This window comes from Elephantulus edwardii, unplaced genomic scaffold (assembly GCF_000299155.1).
Source record: "Elephantulus edwardii isolate Elephantulus edwardi_28Jun2011 unplaced genomic scaffold, EleEdw1.0 scaffold00090, whole genome shotgun sequence".
NCBI lineage: Eukaryota > Metazoa > Chordata > Mammalia > Macroscelidea > Macroscelididae > Elephantulus > Elephantulus edwardii.
Genome location: NW_006399840.1, coordinates 360,875 through 377,888, shown reverse-complemented (window position 1 = coordinate 377,888; position 17,014 = coordinate 360,875). Strand labels below are relative to the sequence as shown.

The following is a 17,014-nucleotide window of genomic DNA, read 5'->3' as shown; positions in this document are numbered from 1 at the left end:
CTGGGTACTCAAAGCCTCTCCTACACCATCCATCTGTCTCAGGGGCTTCTAGGAAGCTGAGGGGCAGGGCAGGAAGTACTGTCATGTTTTTGGGAACGAGAGAGAGAGAGATCTTCAAGCTTCTGAGGAAGCCATGGGTTTTTGGTGGTGAAGAAATGGTACAGATCTGAGGGCTCTGAAGATGAAAGGACTGAAGGAAGGAATTCGAGCATGGGAGGACGGGGCCAAAGGAAGTAATACTGGCCGCTGGCCACGTGGAGACCTGCTTCTCCTGCCCAGAGTAAAGGTTGGAAAGGGACTCAGTGCAAACCTGACTAACATATATATGGCTTTTTAGTAATGTTAGGGACAAAGTGTGGAAAGAGAATGGGACACAACTGAGCTTGGAGCAGAAACCCTGCAGGTCTCCTCTACCACCCATTTAGAATAGATATCCTTCCTTTCTTAGAATTCAACTTCCCTAAGAAAAGGCCAGATGGGGCCACCTCCTGAGTCTTTCTGGGTGACCCCAGCTACCCACAGGCCAGCTAGCATGGAGGTCAGAGCAGCATCCAGGGAACTGGGAGTTGGGGAAAATCCCAGTACTTCCATTTATTTCATCCAGAAACATTCTGTCACCCAGCTCCCTTACCTGGAACAAAACACTTACGTGTTCCTTTTCAATTTCTCTGACTCTGTATAGATACCGTATTTTCTGACAGTGTTGCTCCACTTAAATTAAAAGAGAAGCATCAGCAAAAGCATGATGGGAATCAATGCAAATGAATGGCACTGCTTATATTCTGGAGAAGGAGAAAGCATCTGTGTTTCCCACTGGAGGAGGGTTGAGATCCAGAAGTTTCATTTTGGTCTTTCTGGGTAATAGGACTTCAGTATCTTCATAGTTTAATATTAAATGTCAACAGGAGTAATGTCCTGGGACTAAGAGTCCCTGTTAAGAGTGGCCAGTCTAGCAAATCATTTATTTCCATGAATGTCCTAGGAACCATGCTTGGCAGGAAACCACCAATGACAGGAGGAAATCCATGGGCATCAGGGGTTTGGTCCTAGTTTTGGACGAATCCAGTCTCCACATCTTGCTGCCAACCATAAGGAGCTTCTGGCACCTGGCCAGGCCTCTGAGTCCTCTCGGTAAGCTGACCCAAGGGGCTGACACAAGGTCTCCCTCGGCCATGGCAGTGGGCTTCCTCCGGCGCAGGGTTCTTGAACAGCCTTGTTTTTCACACAACTTCACTGTCCATGGCTCATGCCAGGAATAAAGAGAGATGCTCAAAGTCACACACACACACACACACACACACACACACACGCGCGCGCGCGCGCGCGCACGCGTACACGCACACGCACGCACACACACACACATAGGAATTATTGGCCACCGCATTGCTTTCCCTGTCAGGATACAGCATGTGCTGCCATTTTGTCAGTCCAGAGCACTCAAAAAATAGGAAGAGCTGCAACTTTCTGCCAGCAGAGGCCCTCACTCAGGGTGAGGTGTGAGCGGAACTTAGAGAGAATGAAGGGAGAGGTGGCAGGCCATGCAGCAAGGGCAGCGCCTGGGGCCAGGAAAAGAGCCAAGCTTCTCTTTCACCTCTTAGGGGACTCTCCTCACACAGCCATCAGAGGGAAGTTGGTCTTTTAAAAAGAGAAAAGAGAAGGAAAACCAAGGACACAACCACAAACAAAAAAGAAAACCTCTAAGGTTGCATAACTGAGGTATTGATAGCTCTGGATCTCGTCAGTGTCTGTGAAGGGAGCGGGGTCCCAGCCGCTGCCTACTTGTTCTTGCCCAGAAGTGCGTCTACCTCCTCCTCGGGCTTGAGCGAGTGCCACTGCGCGATGGGCCTCCGGGGGTTGGCCAGCATGTCGGACCAGTGCCGCAGCTCCGTGCCTGTGGCGTTGCTGCCCACAAAGATCTTGCCAATGGCTTCGTTCTTGCCCAGCTTGTCGTAGTCCAACACGGTGACCACCACCTGCACTTTCTGTGGAGAAAGCAAAGGAGGGAGGGAGTCAAAGAGGGCGGATGCCATGACCAAACTTCTCCCTCTCCTGACCATGGACCAGAAGAGGCCTCTCAGGGCGCCTGACTTCCATCTCTAGCTCCAAATTAGACTGAACTTGCCTGGAGACGGAGGCCACCGAGCTTCCACCAACAGGCACTTCCCAAACATGTGTTATGCGCTGGGCATTGTGCTAAGTGCCCGGTAGGGGTGAGGTTTGTTGAAAAGTCAAGACTGCCATCACCTCTAATGAGGTCAGCAGACACATAATCCAAAACTGACAACACAAAGTGGTAATGCCAGAGCAGTAAGTACAAAGCACCACAGACATTCAGAGGGGGTGGCAGTCCTGCTGGGCTCAGGAAGGACTTGACAGAGGACACAAAGGCTGAGGATTTCTCCAGGCAGAGAAAAGAGGGAACAGGGAACAAAGATTAGCTCGGGTTGAGATAGAGAGACAAGAGAGTGGATTTAGTGCTTGGGGAAAAGACCAGTTTCAGAGTTGTTGAGATTCCAAAAGAGAAATAAGAGACAGGAAATGAGAACAGTAGGGTGGGTCCCACCAGCTAAGGAGTGTGCATTTCATCCTGCAGGCCAAGTAGGAGCTAATGAAGACAGAAGAGAAGGAGAGACAGAGATACTCTAAAAAGAAAACTCTAGCAGTGAGTGGACAATTCCCTGGGGGAGGAATGGGAATGTACACTGGAAAATTATCCAGTCATAGAAAGGAATGAAAGTCTAAGACAGGCTACAACATGGGAGAACCTTGAAAGCATTATACGTGTGTGAAATAAGCCAGACACAAAAGGAGAAATCATGTGCGACATCCCTTAAGTGAAGGATCTAGAAGAGGTAAATTTACAGAGACAGAAAGTTGAGCAGCAGTTACGGCCTAGAGTGGGGGTGAGGGAGCAGTCAGTGTGTGCTGGAGAAAAAGCTGCTGTCTGGGGCGATGAGAAAGTCTGGGACTAGATGGTAGTTGGATATGATGAGTGTAATTTAATATTATTCTTTGTATATTTGAAAACCACAAACAAAAAGGAGAAGGTAGAGAGAGGAGAGTTGGAGGGGTGGGTGGGAGCAGCCCATCTCCTACAGCAGAGGGGCTGAGATGGCCCAGTGAGGAAGCAGGGAGGCCAGGCCTGCACCCTCACGTCAGCTTCCAGACTCACTGGTGCCTGTACCACATCCTCTCCCACCCACCACGGACCTCAGAGCCCTAAAGGATGCCCTGTGGATTTTATAAATCAGTTCGTATTTTTCTCCTCAGAAAAAGGAAGGAGGGCTCTGGAAGAGAACGTCAAAAGGAGGCCCGCCCACAGTGTTGTCAGACCTGAAAAACGGCTCTTTCCCATCTCACCCTCCCAGACATGCTTGCCTCACCCCACCCCACCCCCGGCCCAGACCCCGAAAGGGCCAGAGCACCTGAATCTGCTCGAAAGGGATCTCGAAGCTGAAGGACTCGTTAAAGTACGGGTTCAGGGTCTTCTTCTTCACCGTCGTCTTCTTCTTCTTGAGCCTCTTGCCATTCTGCATCAGGTGGATCTTCACGTAGGGATCTGAGGAGGGGGAGCCCCATCTTCAGGGAAGGTTCTCATGAGCCCCACCACCACCCGGCCCTCTGACAGCCCCCAGTCCTAGGTCATTGAGTCCATCAGCCATCAGAGCCATGGGATGGCTTGCCCAGGGATGGCAAAGAGGGTTCACTCTTTTTTTTTTTTTTTTGAGGGTTCACTCTTAAGCACCAGCTCTGCTGGGCTGGGCTGCTGTGGCTGCCTGGAGCATGCTGTTGGGGGATTTCTCAAGTGTGGGTAAGGTTCCCTGAAAGCATGTCTCTGCTATCCTAATCCCCTCCAATCTCCCCAACTGTGCAGAGGATAAAGGGAACCCCAAAGCAGGAAGTGACCTGCCCTGGCCACACAGGAAGTCAGCAGGAGTGTTGAGCTCGCAGCCCTACTGGTCAGAGTCCAGGCCTAAAGCTGACTCTCTGCCTTCCTACCAGAGCCCTGTGCTGTAGGCCAGTCCACTACCATCTGTCCATCTGAAACTAGGAGCATTCTCTGAGTCCCCTCCCAAGACGGGGACAGGAGAGCCCAGAGCCTCTCCCAGCAAGTAGCCCTCACTTTCCACCCCTCAGCCCTGATTATGGAAGCAGAACTGGAATTGTGTGCTTTGGGTTAAACACAGTCCACTCTCTACAGTCCTCCTGCCCCAGCCCTGCCCGGGGGGCCCAAGGCATGTGGACACATGGAGGAGAGCCCATTCCTTCTAACGGAGGCTCCGGACTGTGGTTGGCTCGCTGGTGCCACCCAATGGTAGCCCAAAGCTCTGCGCGCACCTGAAAGGCCTCCAACGTCCATCTTCTTCAGGTTCTTGGCCTCCAGGATACAGACAGTGAGCTTCCCCGCCGTGGGCACATAGCGAAGGGAGGTGCAGATGTCTCCCAGCTTCTCTGGCTGTCCAGGGGGGAAAGAAGACTCAGGGTCATTTTAGGCACTCCACTCCCTCTAGCCTTGGGATGGCCAGGAAACGGTTTGTCCCACCCCTCTCAGTCACCAAGCACACACTTGGGATGGCAGAGATGGTCTTCAAGCATCTGAGTTCTGTGCCTCTCACAACAGCTCAGCAAAGGCCAGGAAGTGACTGGCCAGCACTGGGCTCAAGTTTCAGAGGTGAGGTGGACGGAACAGGCTGCCCCAGCAGAGATGAGTGAATGACCCTGAGAGGATCTGGAGGGCATGTGGGTACCCTCTGACCCACCCCCAGAACAGTGAGACTTAGGATGACCGGACAGGGGAGGAGAGGGTGTGGTTCCAAGGCTCCATTCTCGAAGCCTCTGGAAAACAGGTCTCTTGGTGGCTCTAGTGCTCTGAACTTAGCTACTGGTGGCCTATCGGTAAGGAGTAGTGCTGCAATCCCAAAGGCATGCAGTTCAAATCCAGCAGCTGCTCCCCAAGAGAAAGATGGGCAATCTCCTCCTGTGTGATTAACAGCCTCTGAAAACCCGCTGGAGGGTCAGCTATGGGTTGGTTCAAACTCAACCACAACTAACAGATGAGGGAGCTCTGGTGGCTCAGTCCGTAGGAAGGTCCACTGCTGACCTCTCCGTCAGTTCAAGGTCACCAGCAGCTCTGCAGGAGAAAGATTGGCAATTTCCTCCTGTGCCGTTTACAGCCTTGGAAACCAAATGGAGTCAGTCCTGACTGAAGGCAACGAGTTAGATTTTGGCGTGGCGTGGTCCTCTGAGAGCTGTGCTAGTAACTCAAAGGCCACATCCCTTCTGTAGTTTGACTCCATCAATAGAACTCCGGAGAAAGATGGGCAATCTTTCCCCGAGAGATTTACACCTCAGACATGAGTCGATTCCCACTCGACAGCAATGAGAATTTTGAAACTACAGGCCTGTGGTGCCGCAGACAAAAGGTCTGGTGATCTGCTTCTGTGAAGGCCACGGCCAAGACAACACCACACAGTTCAGTAAAAGCCACTACCTCAGCTACCTGTCACGCACAGCATCAACCAGAAATCGGAACCCACTCGAAGGCAACGAGATTACTTGGTGTTTTGGTTTCTGGGAGAGTGAGTGTGAGGAGTCTTCCTCCTCCACCACTCCCTTACTCTCTCTTACAACAGCACAAGGAGACAAATGTGCCTTCAGAACCACAACTCTCTTCTGTCTGTCATCTACTGGGGGAGGGAGTTGTGGTCTTCATATGCTAACGCCATTTCAACTCTTCACACAGACAGGAAGAGGACTGTTGTCTTGTTATGTGCCATCGAGTCACCTGCGATTCATAGCAACCCTATGTACAATAGCTCTGAAGTCTGCCCTATCCTGAGCCAATCTCATCGTCTCTGAGAGACCTAATCCCATTTCCCAAGTCAATAAATTCAATCCATCTCATCTGGGGTCTTCCTCTCCTGCGCTGTCCCTCCAACCTTCCAAGCATGATATCCCTCCCCAAGGGCTGGTCCATCCTGGCAACATATCCAAAGTATGTGAGAGAGAGCTTCAAAATGCTTGCCTCCAGGGAGCAACTTGGTTTCACCCTCTCAAGAATAGACCTGTTTGTTCTCTTTCTCATTTTAAAAAATTCTAATCAAGAGGCAGTTGTCAGAACAGAGCAAGGAGACACTACATGGTTCAAAATCAAGAAGGGGGTTTGTCAGGGATGTATCCTGTCTCCATACCTTTTCAATCTGTATGCAGAACAGATCATCCGAGATGCTGGGCTATACGAAGAGGAATGTGGCATCAGGATTGGTGGAAGAATCATCAACAACCTGTGTTATGCAGATGACACAACTCTGCTTGCTGAAACTGAGGAGGACCTGAAGCGCTTGCTGCAGAAGATCAAGGACTACAGCCTCCTATATGGACTGAAGCTCAACATCAAGAAAACAAAGATTCTAACCACTGGGCCAATTGGCAGCATCAGTATGGATGGTGAAGAGATTGAGATAATTAACAGTTTTAATTTACTTGGCCCCACAGTCAACACTCTTGGTAACAGCAGCCAGGAAATCAAGAGACGAATTGCATTGGGAAAGTCGGCTGTGAGGGACCTCTCAAGAGTACTGAAGAGCAATGATGTCAGGCTGGAGACTAAGGTGCACTTGATCCGGGCTATAGTCTTCGCAATTACGTGCTATGCATCAGAGAGTTGGACAGTGACTAGGGTTGACAGAAAGAGAATTGATGCCTTTGAGCTGCGGTGCTGGAGAAGAGTGTTGAATATACCATGGTCTGCTAAGAGAACAAACAGGTTTGTCCTGGAGAGGGTGAAGCCAGAATGTTCCCTGGAGTCAAGGATTCTGAAGCTTCATCTGACATATTTTGGGCATGTTGCAAGGAGGGACTGGTCCTTGGAGAAGGACATCATGTTTGGCAGAGTGGAGGGGCGGCGAAGGAGAGGAAGACCTTTGATGAGATGGATTGATTCTGTGACTAGAGAGGTGGGAATAAGTGCGTTTGAGATGGGTAGGTTGGCACAGGATAGAGGAGCATATAGAGCTCTTGTACATAGGGTCGCTATGAGTCGCAAGCGACTCGATGGCACATAACAACAACCTTCTTGATAGATAATCTTAATATCAATTTTAATATTATTTCTATTTCCAACAACATCAACTGTGATAATAATAAAAACAATGAAAGCACCTTAAAGTCACTGTCAACAAGTAGAATCCAGCTCATGATAGACCTTTCTCCTTCATGTTAACTGAGGCTGCAAATCTCCCAGGGAGCAGACAGCCCATCTTTCTCCCTCAGAACAGCTGGGAGAGTCAAACAGCTTATCTCTATACTGGTAGTACAGCATACAATGGGTTAGACCACCTTACACGTGTGAAAACACCTTACCTTTTATGAAGTGTTTTCCACACAGGTAAACCTTGGAGATAGTGCAGGTTTGGTCTCAGTTCACCACAAAACAACAGAATAACACAACAGAGCGAGTCAGATGAATTTTTTGTTTCCCAGTACAAGCCAAAGTTGTGTTTATGCTATACTTCAGACTATTAGAAGTTCAATGTTGTGTTTCTGTGTGCCATCAAGTCAGAACCAGCCCAGAGTTCACCCTCCAGTGGATTTTCAGATGCAAAAATAGCTCAGGAAGAGACTGCCCGTCCTTCTCCTACAGAGCAGCTGGTGGATTTGAACCACAAACCTTTGGGATTACAATGCTGTTTCTTGCCACAAGGCCACCAGAACTCCCTTTGTGTGCAGCAGCATTGTGGAAAAGTTTGAAAAAGTTTGAAATATTGTGTGACTTGCCAAAATGTGGCACACAAACACAAAATTGAGCATGTGCTATTGAAAAAACAGTCAAACCTACAGACTTCTTGGGCCCAAAGTTATCACAGACCTTCATATTTGAGTAATGGTCGGTGTGTAAAGTGAAATAAAGCAGAGTATGCCTGTACACGATTTCAGGATCGTTTGAGTGAGAAGCGGAGGTTCAGAGAGGACGTACTGTGGTCAGTCACACACAGGCCGTGCGTGAAGGCTGGGAAGCCTGGACTCTTGGTTCTCAGGTCCCCTCCCACCACCGCCCGGGGCAAATCACAGTCACGAGACCACACAGCTCGCATTGCAGGTGGTCGGGGGCAGGCGTGCTGGCCCTGCTTCCAGCACAGTGTGGGCCCTGAGTGAAGGGGTGTGTCCCAGGTAAGCACCTCTCTGAGTCCCACCACTGCTGCCCGGGCCATCCAGCACAGTGGATGGGAACAGTGCTCACAATATAGCCATCGGCACACAGTGTCGTTGTTGTGTACCGTTGAGTCAGAACCAAATTGCAGCTGACCCTCCAGCAGTTTTCAGAGGCTATAGATTACACAGGAGGAGACTGCCCATCTTACGCCCAGGGAGCAGCCAGTGGATTCGAACCGTGTGCCTTTGGGTTGGAAGTGCAACTTCTTACCGTTAGGCCACCAGAGCCCCCTACTGACACATTGTTGTTGGTGTTGTTATTATGTGCCACTGAGTCAAAACTGACTCCCAGCTGACTCTTCAGGGGTCTTTGAGAAGCAGTAGATCACACGGCAAGAGACTGTCCATCCTCCTTTCATGGAACAACTGGTGGACTTGAACCACATGCTTTTGGGGTTCTTACCACAAGGGGCACCAGAGCTCTGGTGGTTAAGTGCATGGCTGCTAACTAAAACATCAGCCGTTCAAACCCACCAGCTGCTTCTGGTGACAAAAAACAAAACAAAACAAAAAACCCAGCAGTCAGCTCCCATCAAGGTGAAAACTCAAACCCGGGTGCATGGTATGGAGGTGGTTCCAACACGTGATGACCCTACGGCAGGTGTCTAAGGATGTAGACTGTGACAGGAGAAGACGGTGCGTCGTTCTCCCGCTGGTGGATTCAAAGGTGCTCAGCTATGGGGTGAGCAGCACAGCTCACTGTGCACTACGCCAGCAGTCCTCTCATGGAGACCACAGCATAGGAAAGCCCTTTGGGGTGATTCCATTCTGTCTCACAGGGTCACTGGGAATCAGAAGGAACTTGGCACCCAACAACAGCAGATGATGGGTAAAGTTCAGTGAATGAGGAAATGCTCTCTCAGTTGCTGGGAGGACACATTCCCAGGCCAAGAACCCTTTAGAACAAAAATGAGCTTTCCTTGTCGGTAAACTAAAACACAGCCATGATTCACTGGCCCTGAGTGATAACAGAGCCTTCAGAAGGACAGTAATTTTGTGCTCTTATTTATTTGCTCTTATTTGCAAACAAATGTATCTTAGGGGAAAAACACAGCCCACGTGCTCCTTGGAGGCAAGAATGGAGACGCTTCGGTTCACATTCTTTGGGTGTGTTGCCAGGAGAGGCTACTCCTTGGAAAGGACATCATGCTTGGGAAGGTGGAGGGTCAGGGACAGAGAAGGCCCTCAAGGAAATGAGTGACACAGTGGCTGCAGCAATGGGCTCGGGTGGGTCAGAGATGATGAGGACGGCACAGGATGGGCAGGGTTCAGGTCTGCTGTTCACAGGGTTGCTATCAGTCCTATTTGATGGCACCAAACAACAACAACAAAGTATTTACTTGAGCACCATTAAGTTACTATCAGGCACTGTACTGGGCACCTGACTTTGTTAGTTAATTGTCATCTGCAAAAAGAGAGGACAGGGAAGGACTCAGGTCCACAGAGATTAAGCATCCTGTCCCGGGTCGCACAGCTGGGAGGTGTGGGGTGCCTCGCCCAGCTCACCTGGCTATAAAGCCCACCTCTTGCCTGGTGCCCAGGCAAGCAGCCTCTGTGCCCGTCTGCCAGGGCTGGCCCAGCCTCTGCTCTCACCTCCTCCTTCTCTCCACCTTGCAGGTCTCTCCACTCCTCGATGGGCTGGCCCAGGTCCACCGTGTTCATGGGCACCTTCACCTCGCCGATGATGTCGTGTTTGGAGAAGCGGTCAAAGTCGTAGATGGCCATCACCAGGGTTTTGCCTCCCAGCTCTTGGTACGGCACCTGCAGGGTATAGCCAGGGGCAGAAGAGGGATCAGAACGACCCCTGAACCTCCAGGGGACGCTGTGGGCAGTCTTTGGGCCTGGCCCTCCATTCCAGCTGGTCTGAGGCTCCCAGGGGGTCTGCAGAGAGAAGATGCAGGCTCAGGCGGAACAGACTGTGGAGTAGGAGGGGTCCTGATGCTGCAAAGAGGCCGGGGCAGGGACCTCGCAAGCAGGCGGAAACCCAGCCATTGTTCCAGGCCTGTTCCTGAGGCCTCAGCCACAGCTAAGGTCTGAGCAGAACCCGGGGCGGAAGCGAGACCAGGGGCAGGGCTGGCAGCATCAATCACCTTGAAGGTGAAGGTTTCGTTGAAGGCAGGGTTCAGTGTCTTCCGATGGACTTTGGTCTCATATTTCTTCTTCTTGTCTGGAAGGAGGAAGACTTTGACGTACGGGTCGGAAGTGCCTCCCATGTCCAGGGCAGGCAGCTCAGCAGCCTGAAGAACGCCCACTGTGAGCTGTAGAAAGAGGGGACAGTCTCAGGACGGCTGTGACACCAGATGGGGTCCCAGACCCAGTACCCGCTGAGCTTTCCCTAAGGGGCCAGTGATGCAAGAGGGTGCAGGGCAGGCCTTCACTGCCACCTCAGAAATTCACAATGGTGCAAAGAAAGTTATAGTTTAGAGAGCCATGAATGTGCCCAAGGTTTGGGACAGGTTAGTAGCAGGGTCAACGCAGGCTGGCACCTTCCCCCAGAGCAGGTGTGGCCCAGCCAGGGTCAGTGCCCAACGGCGCATGTGCTGTGGAGTCAGTCTGTAAAGGAGCAATGGCTGTGTGCTTGGCTTGGTGTTTCCATTCCCCCAGGCTTCCATCCTTCCCCCCCGCCTCACCCCAGCCCAGCCCTACACACCTGGTTGGCCTGGAAATCGTAGTCCAGAGAAAACTGCAACTTGCCCAGGTTCTCTGGCTCCTTCTCCTCCTCCCCTTCCCCTTCTCCCTCCGTCAGGCCTCCTTCGGCATCATCATCATCCTGTGGAAGCTGGGAGAAGGGTGACCCACGTTAACCAGAGAACAGAGTGACTGACTCGGCCCAGGAGCCCCGGAGAGCCTTCTCTCAGGGCTGGGCCCCAACTCAGACCTAGGTGTAAGGTGGACTCTGCTTCCACTATGGCCCATCAGAAGCCCCGTCTATTCCTCTAGTGCCTCCCCTGAGCCCCTGGGAAAGCCAGCCCTTGGGCTTGGAAGACATGATTCTGGTATTTGGTATGCTCCCAGCCTCCCCATGGGGACAGCACCCAGAGCCAGGAACTATGCCTGATGCACGTCTTAAACTGTGGAGACTGCTGCCTTTTCAGCCCCCTACGCAGTATTATCCCAGCTCAGACCCCACCCACCCGGGAGAGACATACCGGGTGTTCAGTCCAGGCGAGCAGAGAGGGGGAGAGAAGGGAAAAGTGGTATGAGGAAAAAGCCCGCTAACTTAGACCAGTTGAGCACTCAGATCCCATTTTGGCCCCTGACCAGTTCCTTCCTGAGACCTGTCTCCCTACCTTCCATCCTCCACATTCTTTCCACAAAACAAGAGATTTCTGCTATTAATGCCCAAAACCAACACGGGGCTCACAAGGACCTTTGAAAACTGAAAAGGAGAAACTGGTATATCAAAGGACCGTTCAGGGCTGCCCAACCAGAGTTAAAGCGCCCCGTGATGAGCGCTAGATGCAGGCTGGCCCTCTCAGTGGTCTCAGGACTACCCTTCTGCCTCCATCTACCCCCCCCACCCCACCTCAGCCAGAATCTCTCCAATTGGCCTTGACCTTCAGTCCCTGTGGCAGAAAATTACAGAGCTGCGCACAAGTGTCTTCTCTGTCACCAACCTTCCCCCCCCAAACCCACAGCCACTTTAGGGGACAACATAGCCCATTCCTCTATCTTTTGAAGATCTAGCATGCAGATAAGTCCTCCTCCTTCCCCTCAGCCAACCCAGATGATACCACACTAGAGACGTAGCAATGGGGCCGAGGCATCACCTCGTGAGAAGCTGACAGAAGGTGGGCTAGTTTAAGGATGGGAGCCATCCTGGCCGAAGTCACCCAGAATCCTTTGCTCCCTGCTCGCCGTCAGCACGGGCTCCCCTGCCGCCCCGCGGGTGCCCTACCTGACCCCCTTTCATGTCCTTCATGTTCATGGCGTTCTTCATGCCTTTGCCCTTCTCCTTCTTGTTCTTCTTCTTCTTGCAGCAGCACTTCTTGCAGATGCAGAAGCAGCAGGTGAGGATCAGGAGGCCAGCGACCACAGCGATGGCGATCAGGGCCCAGGGTGGCACTGCCCACACAGGGAAGACCCCGGCGGTCAGAAGCGGCCCTGCCTGCACCCCCTGAGCCCACAGAACAGGCCAAAACGGGTCTGAACGATGACTCTCAAGACCCACACTCCTTGATGTTTTAACCACACACTGAGGGCTTTCTCTAGAAGACCGTCTTTGAGGATACCATCTGCTGGAATGGTGACATCCAGGTATATATGTGAAAAAGCACCATTTAGGTTTTATTGGTTGTAACTAGTTTGTTCTAGGGATAACTGGTCATGCCAGATGGGGCGAAATAGTCCCTATCAGACCCAGATGTAGGAAGAGTCACTTGGCCCTGCCTCGTGCACCCAGTCGGAGAGGGCTGACCCAGACCAGAAAGGCCAGGACCCTTGCTTAGCCTGGACCTAGAAGACTTAGCCTTGCAAGACTTCAAATGTTTGGTGATGGGTGCTGTGGTTGTCTCCACGCTTTGAAGCACCAGCTCCACCACAGCTTGGCCACTCCCCCTGAAGCCAAATCTCTAGTGTCCCCCATAGCCTTTACCAGAGATTCAGAAAATAATGGGGATTTCTATTTCTTTCTTGTCTTCCAAAACAAATTCATTGTTTCGACACAAGTAAGCATTACTGGAAAAGCCTGAGTAGTAACTTCTGTTTAACCATTTTTCACCTTCCTTTGATTTTCCCTTCTTTTGACAGTTACAAGAACCTCTATAAACCCACTGTTCCCTTCATTAATACCAGGCCACAGCTTACCCTCCCTGCTTCCTAAACTGTATTCTGAAAGGATTCAACCAGAAATCCCAGCATTAAAGAAAGAACCCAGCCAATCACCTCCCTCCAGTGCCCCACCTCCCGCCCCAGCCTCCCACAAGCCTTGCTCTGCTCACAACACAATTCCCAGACTCCAGTCCCACCCGGCTCTCTGTGCCAGCAGGGCCCCACTCACAAGGGATCTTGTTGATCTCGTTGAAGAACTTCTCCTTCAGCTTGGCGAACATGTCCTCTTTACTCTCCCCAGCACCCTCGCTCTCGGTGGTGTTGTCTCCAGGCCCAACGGGAAGGGGCATTGTCGCCGTGGTGGTGGCCGGAGCCACGATGGGCTCCTGGTTCCTCTTGAAGATGTTCCTCATGGTGGCAGAGTGGAGATCTGCAGATCAGAGGACGAAGATGAACATCCCAGGGTCCCACGTGCAGAATCCCTGCCCACAGGGCCGAGAGAAACTGAATAGCAATTCCTTGCAATCACTTCATGGTTCTAGACCCTTTTATGTACCATAGCAGTGATGGTAAAACAATGCTAGTAACAATGCTCACTAGATTGGTACATAAGAATGTCAGACATTTTCCATGTGTTAAACCATCCAATTCAAACAACCAAACATAATATTAGTATTATCTCAGTCACTGGGAAGCACATGATGGACAGAGAAGAGACTGTGATTGTTAATAGATTCAGCTTCCTTGGCTCCACAAGCAACACTCTTGACACCAGAAGACAGGAAATCAAAAGACAAATTGCCTTGGGAAAATTGGCAGTCAGAGAGCTCTCCAGAGGACTGAAGAGCGACGATGTCAGTCTAGACACTAAGGTGTGCCTGATCCAGGCCACAGTCTTCACAATTACTTGCGATGCATCAGAGACCTGGACAATGACTAAGGATGACAGAAGAAGGATTGATGCCTTTGAGTTGTGGTCCTGGAGAAGAATACTAAACACACCACAGATTGCTAAGAGAACAAACAAGTCTGTCCTGGAGAGGGAGAAACCAGGCTGCTCCTCGGAGGCAAGGATTTTGAAGCGCTGTCTCACACACTTCGGGCATGCTGCCAGAAGAGACCAGTCCTTGGATAAGGACATCATACTTGGAAATATGTAGGGACAGCACAAGAGAGGGAGACCCTGGATAAGATGGATTGACCCAGTGGGGGAATGGGGGTACATTTGTCAGAGACAATGAAATTGTCTCATGATAGAGCTGGGTTCAGAGCTGTTGTATATAGGGTCACTATGAATTGCAAGTGACTCAATGGCACATCACAACAACATCAACAAAGATGAGAAAACTGAGGTTCAGAGAGTTTCGTGTTTCCTCACGGTCACTTAACTAATACATCCTGACACTATTTTCATCAGTCTGCCTAACTCCAAAACCTATATCCCTAATCTTTTTCATGCATCTCATGTAACCCCAATCTCTAAAAAAACTGTAGGAAGAAGATAGGATTTCTCCATTGAGGACTCCTCAGCCCTTTTTCCTTGGCTTTGATGACATCACTCCACCTGGATTTTCCACCTGTCTCCAGAACTCTCATGCTTTGATCATCCCTGACTCCAGGTCCTCCTCCCGCATGTGATGTCCCATGATTCTCTCCTCAGCCATTTCCCTTTCTGCACTGGCTTCCTCAGCAAACACTCAGGGATTGTTTTGACTTCTCTTCTAGGAAGATGGAGCCCATACCTCTATTTCTAGCCCCTTTCTTTTCTGAGTTCCATCTAGATTTTCAATCCTCAAGGTAACGTTTCCAGGCCTGTTCCTCCTGCACAGCCACATATTGCACTACCAAGCCAAGTGGTTCTGACTTGACAGTGCACAAAAACAATACAGTGAATAAGGGGAGCTGTGGTGGCCCAATGGATAAGGAATTGTGCTGTGAACACAAAGGCAGGTAGTTCAAATACCCTAGCCTCTCCACAAGAGAAAGATGAGCAATCTCCTTCAGTGTCATTTACAGCCTCTGAAACAACATTTGAAGGTCAGCTATGAGTTGGTTCTGAGTGGACAGCACATAACAATAACAATAGCAAAGAAGTGTTATTTGTAAATAATAATAACCCATGATTTTTACATAAAATTTGACATAAAAAAGAGAACCTATGATTAAGCCATCCAGAAATAACAAAGGTTAGGCCTGTATGTTTTACATGTTAGATTGTGTGTGTGTGTGTGTGTGTGTGTGTAGTATGTCATTTTGCCCTTTTTTAATTATATATAAAATTTTACCATAAGCATTTTCCCTTATCATTAAATAGCTAAATCATATTCCACTAAATGGTAGTAACATAATTTGCTTAACGATTCTGCTATTAGATAGTAAGGTAGGTTCCATCTTTTTGCTGGTAAAAATAATGTGATGCACATAACTCTCACAGCAACATTTTCACGAGCTTCCAAATCATACTCTCTCTAGTCCTGGCCTCTCCACCAAGCAAGATCTGCTTCTCAAAGTGGAGGCTCGTGTGTTCTCCATGTCACAAGCCTCATACCACAGATCTTAGGGGCATTTCCATGTAAAATTGGTGGTTATTGTTTTTAGATGCCATTGAGTCGAGTACGATTCATAGCGATCCTATGAATAACAGCTCTAAACCCTGTCTTATCTTGTAAGGTCCTCACAATCTCTGACACACTTGAGCCCACTGCTGCAGTCACTGTGTCAATCCACCTGCATGAGTATCTTCTTCCCTTTTGCCAGTCATGCTTTCACCTTGCCAAGCATGCTGCCCCTCTCCAAGGAATAATTTCTTCTAGCAACATGTCCAAAGTCTGTGAGATGAAGTTTCATCACGTTTGCCTCCAAGATGCATATCTCTTTGTTCTTTTGGCAGACCATGGGATGTTTAGTGCTCTTCAACAACACCACACTTCAACAGCATCAATTATTCTCCTGTCATTTTTGTTCATTGTCAAATTTTCAGATACATAGCAAATGATGAAAACCCCATGGCCTGAATAAGGCACACCTTAATTCTCGAACTGTCATCCTAATTCCTTAGTAGTTTGGAGAAGTCCCTGACTTTAGACTATCCCAGTGCAATACATCTCCTGAACCCCTGACTACTGGTACCAACTGTATTGATTGTGGATCCAAATACAACTAAATCATTGACAGTTTCAATCCTTTCTCTATCCATCACAATGTTGCTTATAGGTCCAGTGGTGAGAATTCTTGTTTTCTTGACATTGAGATGCACCATATTGAAGGCTGAATTCTTTGATCTTCTGTATCAAGTACTTCAAGTCCTCTTCAGCAAATAGGGTTGTGTCATCTGCATAATGCCGGTTTACTGATGTCTTCCCCCAATTCTGATGCCACATTCTTCTTCACAGAGTTCAGCTTCTTCTTTCATTGAGATTTTAATGAAAGTTTACAGAGAACTTGGATTTCCATTCATTCACCGTTGCACATTTTCCTCCCTGCCCCGTTGCCCCCAGTTTGCTTTCTCTTTGAAAAAAAATTCTCTCATTATTACACAGTCCGTACCTTACTTTACTTTGCAGCTCTTATTCTGGAGAGTCCAGCTTCTTGAATAATTCTCTCAGCATACAGAAAGGATACAACCCTGATGCACACATGTCTTAAAATTAAACCATGCAATGTTCCCTTGCTCTGTCCACACAATAGTCTCTTGGTCTAGTTATATAGGTTTTGCATGAGCACAATTAAATGTTCTGGATTTACCATTCTTCTCAATGTTAATTTGTTATGATCCACATAGTCAAATGGTTTTGTATAGTCAATAAAACACAAATAAACATTGTTCTGGAATTCTCTGCTTTCATCCAGGATCCATCTGACATAAGCAATGGTATCTCTGGTGCCGTGGCCTCTTTTAAACTCAGCATGAACTTCTGGCAGTTCTCTGCCTGTAGTCATGTTTGAATGATCTTCAGCAATATTTTGCTTGCATGTAAGAGTAATGATATTGTTTGATAATTTCCATATTCTGCTGGATCACCTTTCTTGGGAA

The 17,014-nt window shown here is 49.4% G+C and overlaps 1 protein-coding gene across 1 annotated transcript; it reads right to left on the bottom strand.

Moving 5' to 3' along the window:
* Nucleotides 1-1,324: 1,324 nt before the first annotated feature.
* Nucleotides 1,325-13,398, bottom strand: SYT2 (synaptotagmin II). The gene is made up of 8 exons (XM_006890529.1): nt 13,211-13,398; nt 12,110-12,276; nt 10,862-10,981; nt 10,302-10,469; nt 9,805-9,972; nt 4,339-4,456; nt 3,426-3,559; nt 1,325-1,982 (listed from the first exon to the last, which is right to left on the bottom strand). The coding sequence occupies exons 1-8, from the start codon at nt 13,392-13,394 to the stop codon at nt 1,776-1,778; spliced, it is 1,266 nt and encodes a 421-aa protein (XP_006890591.1). The 5' UTR covers nt 13,395-13,398; the 3' UTR covers nt 1,325-1,775.
* Nucleotides 13,399-17,014: the final 3,616 nt, after the last annotated feature.